The sequence below is a fragment of the Palaemon carinicauda genome, chromosome 10, assembly GCF_036898095.1.
Source record: "Palaemon carinicauda isolate YSFRI2023 chromosome 10, ASM3689809v2, whole genome shotgun sequence".
Classification (NCBI taxonomy): domain Eukaryota; kingdom Metazoa; phylum Arthropoda; class Malacostraca; order Decapoda; family Palaemonidae; genus Palaemon; species Palaemon carinicauda.
Genome location: NC_090734.1, coordinates 62,961,890 through 62,977,175, shown reverse-complemented (window position 1 = coordinate 62,977,175; position 15,286 = coordinate 62,961,890). Strand labels below are relative to the sequence as shown.

The window sequence follows — 15,286 nt, the reverse complement described above, 5'->3', positions numbered from 1 at the left end:
TGCAGTCAGAGGGTGAAAAGTCTTCAGAAGTTAGCAGTGTGGGGGAGAGGGGCACTGCCGAGTGGAGTGCCCCACCCAAGGATACCCCCGCTGTTACAATTGTCAGGCCTACGGTCATCTATCTCAAGCGTGCTCTGCAAAAAACACCGAGGGCGGGTGGGCTCTGGCACACGTAGACCACGCCTTGCCCAACATCCGAGGAAAAGGAAACAGAAGCCTGGGGAGACGAGGGAGATCGATGACCTCCCGCATAACATCAGAAGCAGCAGCTGAGGCATCAGTGAGAGCGACGATGACGGACTTGGTAGAGCAGGCATTGGGACCTCCATCGATAACCCCGGCCTCACCCCCGCTGCTCTGGGGAGCAGCGGCATTGCAGGCGAGGTCGTTGACCCATGCCCATATATCCTAATGGGCGGCTAGGAATTTTAGCAGTTAGGATTAACCTACCAGATAAATCCATTGGAGCACTGATCGACACAGGAGCCAGCGTTTCACTGATTGAAAAAATATTACCCTCAAACCCACTACAGTCAGCGGCATCCTTCATCCTCGACACGCCGGGGGGAAATCGTCAACTTTAAGGTGGGATTTGTGAAGTTTACACATGATTTTTTTGTCTTGCCAACCTTGGGAATTCAACAAATTGAGGCTATATCAGGAATTAATTTTATCAGTAGTAATCAAATAAAAATTTTTGTTGAAAAAGATACAATAACAGTATAAGCAGGAGGGGCATTTGGCCGATAGAAAGTCATGAGAGAGTAAGTTCTTGTGCTGGCACGGAGAGACAATTAAGTAATTGAAAGAGGAGCAGTGTTGTCTCCCTAGACACTTACGAGCACATCAGTGACCTCGTATCAGCCTCTTCTGGATGGTACAAAGGTCGTTGTTAAACCCCATGACAATTTGGTGCATGTATTCTAAGAGGGCTTATCAGAAAAAAAAGAGAACAGAGCTAATATACTGATAGTTAATTTGTCAAATAAAAGAGTTGTGTTAGGAAGTTATTCTGTGTTAGAATTAGAGTTATGTGAAATTGCTAATAATGGGATCTTGGGAGCCACAATTCCATCCCGCACAAAAGAACGCACTCAGAAATTGACTATGCAAGCTCGAAAACTATGTCCGTCAGAATATCGACATGTAGTTAGTGACATTGTTAATAATTATTTTGATGTGATTGCAATTGGAGACGAGCCACCCAGGAGGATTGAAACTGGGCAGGCAGAGCCTATCAGGTCAAGGCTTTATAAGGTACCGTATCTTTTCCAGGGAGAGATTGAAAGGGAAATTAGTATATTAAGGGAACAAGGGATAATCGAGGAGAGCTAATCCCCTGTACTTCTCCAAATGTAGCTGTTAGGAAAAAAGATGACTTAGTAAGATTGTGTGTTGATTTTAGGAAGTTGAATGCATTCACTAAGGATAATGCATTTCCTTTGCCTTCGATCGAAGAATATCTTGTGAAGGTACGTGGTAATAAATATTTTACAACTATTGATTCAAAGTCTGGATACCATCAAATGCCCATTCAGGAAGACAGTAAATGTAAAACGGCATTTATAGCTAACTATCAACTAATTCAATTCAATTTTCTTCCTTTCCATATTGAAAATGCTCCAAGTCATTTTTCTAGAGTAATGATGGCGGTTTTGTCTCCCTTAATTGGCCATACAGTTCTTGTTTATTTAGATGATATCATAATCATATGGAAAACGGCCGAAGAACCAAATCATAATATTTGTAAAGTTTTAAAAGCATTGCGACATAATGGTATGAAAGTAAATTTGTCAAAGTGCAAATTTTTCTGTTAACAGGTCAAATTTTTAGATCACATAATAACCCCAGAAGGTATCCAACCCTGCCCCAGTAAAGTAGAAGCTATTAGAGATTCTCCTAGGCCACCTACCCCTAAGGAAGTAGATGGGTTCATTGGGCTCGCTGGGTATTACCGTAAAATCATAAGAAGTTTTGAAGAGATAGCGAGACCTTTAGATGCTTTGAAGAAACAAAAAGTAATAAATTGGGGAGTGGAAGAAGAAACAGCCTTTGACCATTTGAAAGCTGCCTTAACTAGCAATGACTTACTCACATATCCTAGATTTCATTGCTTGTTTATAGTGACAACAGATGCAAGTAGCTTAATTATTGATGGCGTAGTTTCTCAACAAGATGATGAAGGTAGAGAGCAACCCATTTGTTTTGCTTCCAGAGCATTAAAGGGGGCACAAAAGAATTATAGTACATGGCTATTCTTTAGGTTCTAAAGAGGTATCGGTTCTTTTTATTATGTCAGTCGATTGAGTTGCAAAGTGATCATCGCCCCTTACGTGACTTATTTTATAAAAATGACTTATCATCTAGACAAGCGAGATGGATCGAAAAATTGTTAGAGCTTAATATCAAGGATTTTCACCATATGGAAGGGAAAGCTTACAAGGCAGCTGATGCCCACTCTAGAGGTGCAGTAATAGGAGTAACAACTAGGGCACAGAAGAGGAACGAAGAACAAAACCTAAATATTGAAGACCCCCACCTAATTAGAGAACAGGATGAAAATTCATGTGAGGAGCAATCAGAAAAGGGGATCAGCGAGAGAGAGAGAGAGAGAGAGAGAGAGAGAGAGAGAGAGAGAGAGAGAGAGAGAGAGAGCCTTACCTTACCTTATTCTATGTTTGGGTTCCCCCAGGTCCCTCAGTGCTCAGTGTGAGGCACCTCGTATATCCACCAGAGAGTTGCTAATGCCTCCTCCGGTGTATTTTGCATCTTCCAGTCTTGGATGGTCTGTGATGCATCTTAGGTATTTATCGAGCTTATTCTTAAACACATCTACGCTCACTCCTGATAAGTTTCTTAGATGAGCTGGAAGCGCATTAAATATTGGCTGCATTATCGATGCTGGTGCGTAGTGAATTAATGTCCTGTGCGCCTTCCTTACTTTTCCTGGTATATTTTTTGGCACTATTAATCTACCTCAGCTTGCTTTTTTTGATATTTTTAGCTCCATGATGTTTTCAGTAATTCCTTCTATTTGTTTCCATGCTTGTATTATCATGTAACGTTCTCTTCTCCTTTCTAGACTGTATAGTTTTAGAAATTGCAGTCTTTTCCAGTAGTCAAGGTCCTTAACTTCTTCTCTTCTAGCAGTATAGGACCTTTGTACACTATCTATTTGTTCAATATCCTTTTGGTAGTGTGGTTACCATATCACATTGCAGTACTCGAGTGTACTACGTACATAAGTTTTGTAAAGCATAATCATGTGTTCAGCTTTTCTTGTTTTAAAGTGTCTGAATAACATTCCCATTTTTGCTTTATATTTAGCCAACAGTGTTGCTATTTGGTCGTTGCATAACATATTCCTATTTAGCATTACACCAAGGTCATTAATTGCTTCCTTGTTTGGGATTGTCTCGTTATTAGGTCCCTTGTATGCATATACTATTCCTTCTCTGTTTCCATAATTTATTGATTCAAATTTATCGGAGTTGAACACCATCCTAGTTATCTCCGCCCATTCATATATTTTGTTTAGATCTCTTTGTAGTGAGTTCCTATATTCATCACAAGTAATTTCTCTACTTATTCTTGTGTCATCTGCGAAACTTCTCCCTACAGAGTTTTTAACATCACAGTCTATGTCTGAGATCATAATAAGAAACAGCAGTGCAGCTAATACCGTACCTTGTGGCACACCAGATATTACCTGAGCTTCATCTGATTTCTCGTCATTTGCAACCACTATCTGTTTTCTGTTTTGCAGGAATTCTTTTACCCATTTTCCTATCTTTCCCACAATATTGTGCTTTCTCAGTTTTTCTCTAATATATTATGATCTACCTTGTCAAAGGCTTTTGCAAAATCTAGATAGATCACATCTGTGTCTTTTCCATTTATCATATTTCTGTGTATGTTTTCATAGTGTGCTATCAGTTAGGTTTGTGTACTTTTTCCCGGCACAAAACCGTGTTGACCTATATTAAACAAATTATTTTTAACCAAATGGTTCATTATTTTCTTTTTTATTACCCTCTCATACACTTTCATAATATGTGATGTTAATCTAACAGGTCTATAATTGCTTGCCTCTAGTCTTGATCCACTTTTGAAAATAAGGGTTATATAAGCTAATTTACGTTTAACATATGTCTCGCTCATATCTACACTTTGTCTTAGCAGTATTGCAAGCGGCTTCGCGATAGTGTGTGCAGTTTTTTTTAACAAAATCTCTGGGACTCCACCTGGTCCGGCTACCGATCCATTTTCAATTCCGCTTATAACCTTGACAATATCTGCTTCAATAATATCTATATCCGTTAGATATTCAACATTTTCTTCTCTCATTTGTGTTTCATTATTCTCATTCACAATTATTGGCGTGAACTCACTCTTATATTTTTCTGCTAATATGTTGCATATTTCCTTTTTTTCATTTGTTAACCGTCCTTCAATTCTTAGAGGGCCTATTTCCAATCTCCCTTTATTCATTTTTTTTTTTGCATAGGAGTAAAGTACTTTGGGTTTTTTTCTATATTTTGAAGAGTCCTTTCTTCCAAGTCCCCTTTTTCATTTTCTTTCGATTGTATAATCTTCTGTTCTGCATTTTCTATCTTACATTTTATTTCCATCATTTTCCACACATTTTTTTTTTTGCATGATTTTTCTTCCATATCCTAATTTTCTGAAATAAGATCCTTCTGTCGCTTGGTATGCAATTTTTTTTGTATTGTTTTTTTTTTTCGGTACATATTTTTCAACAATTTTCTCCAGTATTTTGTACAGTAGGTCCGTATTTACCTGTATATTATCACTTACGAATACATTTTTCCATTCTCTGTTCAGTTCTTCATTTATTTCTGACCATTTTATATTCTTACTGTAAAAATTATATTTTCCATATATTCCCAACGCTTTGTGCTTTGATTATCTCTGCGATCACTTGCTTTGGAATGGAATATTAATTCTATGACATTGTGCTCTGAAATTCCCGTGTTATACACTTATTTCTTTAACATAATTCACCCCATTCACAAATACTAGATCTAGGACATTTTCATTTCTTGTTGGAATGTGGTTTATTTGTTGCATATTATGTTCTAATAGCATATCTTGAAGCTTTTCGAATTGCCCCTTATCTTCTGCGCTACTATTACTCTCTTTTTATATGTATATATACAACCACTTTCTTCTATCCGTTCTTTCCAATTCACGAAAGGATAGTTAAAATCTCCGGATAGGAGTATATTCCAGTCTTTATGGTTTCTACATATATCATCTATTTTTTCTATTATTATGTCAAACTCCTTAGTATTTTGGGGTCTGTAAACTACAATAATCCCTAGTTTTTCAAATTCAAATTCTACTGCAATCAATTCACATTCTGTGTTGCTGTATTTTTCACGGAATTTTCCTTGATTTATGTCTCTTCCATATATTGCGGTTCCCCCTTGATTCCTATTTGTTCTGTCTGATCTATATGTTTGGAAACCCTTTATCTGATCATCACTACCAGTCTCTTGGGAGAGAGAGAGAGAGAGAGAGAGAGAGAGAGAGAGAGAGAGAGAGAGAGAGAGAGAGAGAGAGAGAGAGATATGGGAACGGTGAAGGTGAATATATGTGGGTGGCCAAGGACATGACCAGGGTGTCCAGAATGAATGACCTGATGATGCGGGTGTAATTGACTTGGGAGGTTGGGACATAAAAGAAGTCCGAGAGTGACAAAAAAAAGAGAGTGAGCAGAGATTAAAGGGGAATCGGAGAGTTATCCATAATTTTTAGTGTATGTTCAGGATCCTTTGTTACCATATATGGTACTCATTAACTCGCAACAATTGCCAAATTATTCAACTGAGCAAAACCGTGTCTATTTACTAAATCTTTTAAGGAGAGTAATGAACACCACTGAAATGTTTTTGAAAAGAGCCAACGAAAAACACAGCTCAAAGTATGATGGTCGGTACAAAACCGCACCAGTAAAAGTATTTGTGGGCAATCATGAGTATTTGAAATAATTACAACCTAGGAAACACAAACTAGAGCCAGCGTATTTGCGTCCATACCAAGTAAAGATGATTAAATCTAACAAAGTAGTAATACAAAGCATTATTAATGGCGGAGTGCCTGAACACCATCAGGCACACATACGTATGGTGCCGGAAGAGGTAGTTTTCAAAAGTGTCAATCGCAGTGAGAGCTGTGACGGGCCGAGAGAGGGTTGTGAACTCAAAGGCAGGATGCAATCAACTGAGTACTTTATTAAGGAACACTCTCCTTTATATACAAAACCTCAAGGCAACAGGAAAATACATGTTCGAGAAAGTGACAATGTTAGAGAGGAAAACCGGAGACATGATTATTCAGGTTCTTTTTAGTGCGAGGGAAGAGCGCAGATACAAGCATGATATATACAAAATAATTTATGTACGATTGTTTGACACACGGTTGGTACATGGCTCCCCCCCTAAAAATGACATACTGTACATATTAACCCTGGATAGGTACGATGGGTCGTTCGCGACCCCGAGCGTCAAAAAAAAACAGGTTTTTCTCACGTGACTCACCCCCGTGACTGAATTTGTGGGTGATCGACCTGCAGGAGGTGTCTCCCCTACACGCTGTAGTAGTGTCCAGATGTGCATTGCTATAGCTGTACTCCTTCCCCGATTTCTGAGACGCGTCGGGGTCGAGCGCGACCGAGTTTACCCTTCTAAGGTAGTTTGCATAATTATCAAAGTTATTACGTATTATGAAATTGTCGTAGAATGGTGCAACTTGTATAGGTTATCAGTTGTGGAAAGTCTTGGTGGATTGTTTGGCTACCATGTGCATGATTTTTTTTTTAGTTAAAATGTCGTTCATCACCACGAGGACCATTTTACCGCGAGTGCCCCTTTTTCATTTTTTTTCATTTTTTTGCCAAGTCATTTTTCCGTAAGATATTGCTAAATAGTGTCGTAAAACTTTTGCTTGTTTAGTGTTGGAAAGTGTGTCTAGATGATCTGGCTACCCATGCATGACTTTGTTTTTGTCAGATACGACGTAGTTATTGGTATATTGGGTATTTAACTGCGGTTACCAATTTCTGTTTTTTTTCAATATTTGTAAAAATTACTACGTAGTAAGGAATTGCCGTATATTATTCATTTTTTTTTTCATGTTTATGTGTTAGAAAGTGTGCCTTGATGGTTGGGCTAACACGTGCATGTCTTTTTTTTTATCTGAGATGTCGTATATTAGAATGTCGGGCACTTTACCGCGAGTACCCCTTTTTCATTTTTTTTCATTTTTTTGCCAAGTCATTTTTCCGTAAGATATTGCGAAATAGTGTCGTAAAACTTTTGCTTTTTTAGTGTTGGAAAGTGTTTCTAGATGATCTGGCTACCCATGCGTGATTTTGTTTTTGTCAGATACGACGTAGTTATTGGTATACTGGGTATTTAACTGCGGTTGCCAATTTCTGTTTTTTTTTCAATATTTGTAAAAATTTACTACGTAGTAAGGAATTGCCGTATATTATTGATTTTTTTTTTTATGTTTATGTGTTAGAAAGTGTGCCTTGATGGTTGGGCTAACACGTGCATGTCTTTTTTTTATCTGAGATGCCGTATATTAGAATGTTGGGCATTTTTCCGCGAGTGCCCCTTTTTATTTGTTTTGCATTTTTTTGCTTAGTCATGTTACCGTAAGGAATTGGCAAGTAGTGTCGCAAAACTTATATTTTTATAGTGTTGGAAAGTGTTTCTAGATGATCTGGCTACCCATGCCTATTTTTTTTTTAGCCAGATATGGCGTATATATAAGTATGTGTTCGATTTTCCTGTGATTGCCATTTTTTCGTTTTTTCCCATTTCTTTCAAAATTACTACGTACTAAGGAACTATCACAGAGTAATGATTCATTTATATGTTTATTTGTCGGAAAATGTGCCTTGATGGTTTGCCTAGCACGTGGCTGAAATTTTTTTTTTCTGAAATGCCGTATATTAGAATGGCCATTTTTCCACGAGTGCCCCTTTTTATTTGTTTTGCATTTTTTTGCTTAGTCATGTTACCGTAAGGAATTGGCAAGTAGTGTCGCAAAACTTATAATTTTATAGTGTTGGAAAGTGTTTCTAGATGATCTGGCTACCCATGCCTATCTTTTTTTTTTTTAGCCAGATATGGCGTATATATAGGTAGCCTATGTGTTCGATTTTCCTGTGATTGCCATTTTTTCGTTTTTTCCCATTTCTTTCAAAATTACTACGTACTAAGGAATTATCACAGAGTAATGATTCATTTAGATGTTTATTTGTCGGAAAATGTGCCTTGATGGTTTGCCTAGCACGTGGCTGAATTTTTTTTTTCTGAAATGCCGTATATTAGAATGTTAGCCATTTTTCGCGAGTGCCCCTTTTTATTTGTTTTGCATTTTTTCGCTTAGTCATGTTACCGTAAGGAATTGGCAAGTAGTGTCGCAAAACTTATATTTTTATAGTGTTGGAAAGTGTTTCTAGATGATCTGGCTACCCATGCCTATCTTTTTTTTAGCCAGATATGGCGTATATATAGGTATGTGTTCGATTTTCCGGTGATTGCCATTTTTTCGTTTTTTCCCAATTCTTTCAAAATTACTACGTACTAAGGAACTATCACAGAGTAATGATTCCTCTAGATGTTTATTTGTCGGAAAATTTTGTTCACTTTTTTTTTGATTGAATATCATCAATTTTTTTTAGCTAAAATATTATATTGTTTTACATTTTTTTTTTCGATTTTATTTCCCTTCAAAAAATTGTTTTTGGGTCAGAATTTCAATTTTATAGTCGTAAAATAATCGACAATTATCCAGCAACCCACCATACAATTTTTATGCATATCCAATAATAATTAGATTAGTAAATAACACCTTGAAATTTACATACCCTTCCTACATTTCAAGTGGCAGATTAGGGAGTCTGAGTCAGTGTGGTTGGCGGCCATTTTGTGGACATATCCGAAGCGTAAGCTGCCCTATCTATATATATTCTTGTTCCCTATAGAATTTGTGATATTTTGGTATATTTTTACCTGCATAAATATCATATTATATATTAAATATATGTATTTTTTCACGAAATTTCTAAGTACTCAAAAAATTACCTTTAGATATGGCCCCTGATATAAATGTAATTTACAAAATAATGAAGATTTTTTTACATATTTCTATTTTAGGATAACATATGTTTATTCCCTAAAAAAGTTAGCCACTTCCTATTTCATTTGGGTACCCAAAAAAATTCATGAAATTTGGACAAATTTTTTTGGCCAAAAAAAGTTACTCTTTTTTTCTCATTTCAGATCTTCACCTCCATGGGTCTGACTTCATCCAAAATACATCAAGATGTGTCCTAAACATTCAAGAATCAATTCCTAAAAGGATTTGTGTATATATGTATAAACTTTGTTTTATGAATTTTTATGTCAGGTCTTTTTTTCTACCTAATTTTTTAAAATATTTATAATAAATAGTTTTTCTGCAGATGAGTAGCATTTATTTTTACAGTTGTTTTAAGCATTCATTGAAGTTTTTTTTGGCAAAAGAAAAAATGAGGTTACTGCAAAAACTGATTTTTCAAGAATTTTTTTTGGCGTCGGGGTCGTTCACGTCCGAGTATACCCTTAAAGGGGGGTCCGAGGAGCGTACCTATCCAGGGTTAAATAGGGCGCCCTGATTTAGAGAGGGGAACTGTAGGTAGGTCATCTGGCTGAAGATAAGCAGGTTTTAGACGATCAATGGAGACCCAGACTTCTTTTCCACGAATGTTTAGTAGGAATGCTTTCGCACTGCGTCGGATCACAAGGAAAGGGCCCGTGTAAGGGGGCGTTAGTGGTGGCTTGCTAGTGTCATTGCGCAGGAAGACGTGCATTGCAGAGTGCAAGTCCGTTGGTATGCGATGCTTCGCTGGGGGCTTGTAAGTCTGGCGGCACGGAGTAAATTTTCCCACGACGTGACGTATGCACTGGAGATCGTCGGAGGAGATTGTAGAAGGAAAAAATTCGGCAGGGACGAACAACGGGTCGCCATACACCATTTCAGCTGCCGAAACGTCGAGGGCGTCTTTAGGAGTGGTCCTTAGTCCCAGGAGGACCCTAGGATGCTGAGTAAACCAGTTGCAATCCTTGCAGCGGGACATCAAAGCTGCTTTGAGGGTGCGATGAAAACGTTCAACCATTCCATTGGCAGCGGGGTTGTAGGCCGTTGTCTGATGTAGGGTGATGCCCAGGAGATTCGCTAATGACGTCCACAATTGAGAGGTGAAAGTGGTTCCCCTGTCAGAAGTAATATGCTCAGAGATACCGAATCTTGAAATCCATCCAGAGAGTAAGGCAGATGTACATGAGGCGGACGTTGCAGTTTCCATGGGAATGGCTTCAGGCCAACGAGTGGAGCGGTTGATGATGGTAAACAGGTAACGATGTCCTTGTGATGTGGGTAGGGGGCCTACAACGTCGACGTGAATGTGTGCGAAACGACGCTGAGGTTGAGGAGAGGTGCCCACTCCTGAATCCATGTGTCGATGTACTTTGGAAGTTTGGCAAGAAGTACAGGCGCGGACCCAATCCTTAGCATCCTTAGAAATGCCGTGCCAAATGAACTTCGCCTTCAGCAGCTGTGCAGTAGAACGGCACGAGGGATGTGAAAGGCAGTGAATGAAATCAAACACCTTGCCGGTGCATGGGAGCAGGAATCCAAGGTCGCGGTCTACCAGTACTGACGTCACAGAGGAGGGTGGTGTTGGAGTCTTTGAGGGGAAAGTCTTCCCAACGGAGGGATGTGCAGGATGTCCTACAAGCTTGATACTCTGGATCCTGTCATTGGGCTTCAGCCAGGGCGTTGTTATCCAATCCCAGTTGAACGGCAGCCAACGTGTTTCTTGACAGGGCCACGGCAACGGGATTCATTTTCCCAGGGACGTATTGAAGGGTGCAATTGTATTCAGCCACGGCGGAGAGATGTCGCCGTTGACAGGCGGACCAGGCATCAGACTGTCGAGTGAAGGCGTGCACCAGAGGCATGTGGTATGTGCAAATGACGAAGGGCGTACCTTCTAAGAAGGCGAAAGTGACGGACAGCAAAGTGCACCACCAGCAATTCTCGATCGAAAGTAGAATAACCCGATTCTGCCTTGGACAGTTTTCTGCTGAAGAAGGCCAATGGGCGGGGCCAGCCGTTGACCACCTGCTCGAGTACTGCACCAATAGCGATGTCGCTGGCATCGGTGGAGAGAAGGAGAGGGGCGTGTGGGATAGGAAAAGTGAGAGCCGCAGCAGTTGATAGGGCCTTCTTTGCATTGCAGAAGGCTGCTTCTTGAAGGGGACCCCACTTCAGGTACTTTGGCTTGCCCTTGAGGGAGGCGTAGAGGGGAGCAAGAGTGGCGGCAATGGCTGGCAGAAAACGGTGATAATAGTTGATCATGCCCAAGAATTCCTGCAGAGCTTTGACGGTCGAGGGCCCGGGGAAGTTCTGAACGGCTGCTACCTTCTCAGGGAGGGGATGGACTCCTTCAGGAGTGATACGGTGCCCTAGGAATGACACTTCGTTGGCGCCAAAGGTACACTTGTCGTACCGGACTACAAGGCCGTTTTGTTGCAGGCGGTCGAGCACGATGCGCAGGTGACGGAGGTGTTCCTCTTTTGAGGAGGAGAACACAAGTATGTCGTTCAACATAACATACACAGAAAGGGAGGTCCCCTAAGATGCCATCCATGAGACGTTAAAACGTTGCTCCAGCATTACGAAGGCCAAAACAGGAGTAATTAAAGGTGTATGTACCAAACGGAGTGGTCATTGCGGTCATGGGGATGTCTTCTGGGTTCATAGGCACCTGATAATACCCCTTCAGGAGGTCGAGCGTAGAGAAAACTTTCGCTTTGTGCAGGTAGGAGGTCACGTCGGCAATGTTTGGGAGGGGGTAGTGATCCAGTTCTGTTTGCATGTTCAGGCGCCTGTAATCCCCGCACGGACGGAGGGAGCTGTCTTTCTTCAGAACGATGTGTAAGGGTGACAACCATGGCCTTTTGGCCAAGGCCCATTTCCTCCATTTCTGCGAATGTCTGTTTGGCGGCTGCCAATCGTTCCGGTGCCAGACGTCTGAATTTTGCGAAGACTGGGTGTCCCGTCGTCTTGATATGGTGATAAATACCGTGCTTGGCAGGAACCGTGGGCGTTTGGCGAAGTTCTTGACGGAAAACTTCCGGGTACGACGTGAGAAGGTGGGCGTAGGCATCCGTGGGTGCGCTGATGTGGAGAGCTAGAGAGGGTGGGTTGAAGAGGTGTCGACAAGTATGAGTCTGCGTTGACCAATCGTCGGTGGGCGACATCGACCAGAAGTTGGAAATGAGAGAGGAAATCCGCACCCAAGATTGGCAATGTGACGTCAGCAACGAGAAACTTCCAATTGAATTTACCGGTTCCGAACGATAATGTGAGGTTCTCGTAACCGTAGGTGGGTATCGCAGATCCGTTGGAAGCTACCAAGCGGACATTGGCAGATGTAGACAGACTACGTCGTGCCTTGAAGAGTTTCCTTGACAAAAGAGAACGACAAGCACCCGTGTCTACCTAAAATCGCACACCCGTTCCTGCATCCTGTAAAAAGAAAAGATTAGAAACACGGGAGGCCACCGCCACGAGCGATGGCCTACTTACACGTTTTTTGGCCACTGACAATCCTCGGCACATTTCTTCGCGGTTGCCCCGAATCTGAAGTGGTAGTAGCAAAACTGCGGCGGATGGGAGGCAGTTAGTGGCTGTAGAAGTCGTTTGGTGGGGCGCGAGCGATTGTCGGGTGGTGGGTGGCTTTGTCGCCGCTTCGGCACGTCACGGGGTAGGTGTGTATGTCCTTCAGCATTCATGTCAGCTTCTGTTGACGTTGAATAGGTATCCTCTTCGTCAGGGGTGGAGGCGTTGATGGAGGTCTTGAAGTGGCTGTCCATAAGGGCGTCGGCTTTGGTCATCAAGTCCTTTATGGGTAAACTATCGACATCGGGTATGGCAGCACGTACAGGTTTGGGTAAACGGCGTATCCAAAGGGCACGAAGTATGTTCACCTCACGAGGAGAGCCGTCTGCGGCAGGTTGAAGGCGAGCGATACTGGTCATTTCCCTGAGGGCAAGCGAAGCCCTTTGGTCTCCCAAGGGTTGTTGCGAGAGCTGAAAAAGCTTTGTTATACGGGCGGCTGGCGACGCCGAGTACTGCTGCAGAAGGTATGTTTTGAGGGCGTCATACGCTATTGGGGTGTCTCCTTGTTCGCAAAGCTAGTTGGATATTTCTTGGAAGGTGTCCTCGGGTATCGCCGCGAGAACATAATCTGCTCTGGTGGTTGAGCTAGTCACGCCCCTGATGCTAAACTGGACTTCTGCGCGCTGAAACCAAGCAAACGCCTCTCCGCTGGCAAACAATGAAAGTTTGAATGGAGCGGCCGCAGCACCAACTGCCGTAGAGTCCGCCATAGTACCAACGATGGAGGGGAGAGGGGGTGGGGGAGGAAGGCGGTGGGAGCGAGTCGACTTCCGGGGTCACCAATGTGATGGGCCGAGAGAGGGTTGTGAACTCAAAGGCAGGATGCAATCAACTGAGTACTTTATTAAGGAACACTCTCCTTTTTATACAAAACCTCCAGGCAACAGGAAAATACATGTTCGAGAAAGTGACATTGTTACAGAGGAAAACTGGAGACATGATTATTCAGGTTCTTTTTAGTGCGAGGGAAGAGCGCAGATACAAGCATAATATATACAAAATAATTTATGTACGATTGTGTGACACATGGTTGGTACAGAGCTTAAATGCTTACCCCTGCATATGTGACATTCCTCGAGTTGATTGATGGAATTTTTTTTTTTTTTTTTACTGTTGTTGTTATTCGAACAGACCTTAAACTTGAAGTTATAAGAGAAGAGCGGGAAGAAGAAGGATTTTTCTCAGAAAAACGGCTTGTGGCCACCGATTGATAGTTACAAGTGCAAGTGAAGTAGTGATCAAAAATAAGAAAAAATAAATGGTGAAACGGTGGTGGTGAGTTGTGTTGCGAAATTGTGCCGTAAACCCAGACAAGTAAAATTGAGGGAGTAAGGGATATCTATTCCTACCCTTGTCCCACCCAAAAGGCCCGTATTGCCAGCAACCAGAGGGAGGTTATTGATGAGATTGTGTAATACTGATGTTGCTATGATTTTCTTTTTCTTTCACTTTGAGTATTCTGCTTTTTAGTTTCAGAGGTCATAAGAAGAAATGAGTGAAATCATTTTATATTATATTGTGTACAATTTTACATGGAATATTTCCTTTTTGTATTTTTGTGTGGAAGATGTGTTATTTTTTTAGGGTGATTTTTATGTATATATTTTATGTTGCATTTTTTGTTTAGTACATGCCATGCCTATTCCGGGTCGGAGTGTCCTCCATATATCATAGACTAGTGAGTCCGAGTGCGCAGCTCCTCCCATAGTGTGTAGCTTGGGAGGGGAGTAATGTCCTAATCCTTGTATGAGAATTATGTATTTTATACTTTGAGGTTACTAACCTGTTTAAGAGTACTATGAGTGTTATAAAACGGAAGGCACAATCACTGAACTTTGTTATACGTAACGTGTCCCTAGAATCATAATGCGACAGTGTATTTCCTCCACACTGGAGAATTCCACAAAACCTAACAATTCAGCATGTTTAGAGAGCAAGATTGCATTTTTCTTGTGAGAATAGGTCAGTACCATTTGAGCGATCGGTAGACAAGGTACTCACCTGAGAGTAACGGCTCTACACAGTATATTCACGAATCTTTTTGTAATAAAGTGGAAAACCCATGTTCTGATGTCTCATTATCCATTGAGATGGGACATATATATTCCTTCATTCACATATATATATATATATATATATATATATATATATATATATGTATGTATATTTTCATATATATATATATATATATATATATATATATATATATATATATATATATATATATATATATATATATATATATATGTATATATATATATATATATATATATATATATATATATATATATATATATATATATATATATATGTATATATATATATATATATATATATATATATATATATATATATATATGTATATATATACATGTGTGTATATATACATATATATATATATATATATATATATATATATATATATATATATATAAATATATATATATATATATATATATATATATATATATATATATATATATATATATATATATATATATATATATATATATATATATAT

At 40.1% G+C, this 15,286-nt stretch overlaps 1 protein-coding gene across 1 annotated transcript in view; it reads left to right on the top strand.

Moving 5' to 3' along the window:
• The first annotated feature begins 292 nt into the window (after positions 1-292).
• LOC137648020 (KRAB-A domain-containing protein 2-like) overlaps positions 293-15,286 on the top strand; it is an 18,925-nt gene continuing 3,931 nt past the window's right edge. The window contains exon 1 of the mRNA XM_068380965.1: positions 293-379. Within this exon, the coding sequence (XP_068237066.1) occupies positions 293-379 (87 nt within the window). The remainder of the gene's footprint in view (positions 380-15,286) is intronic.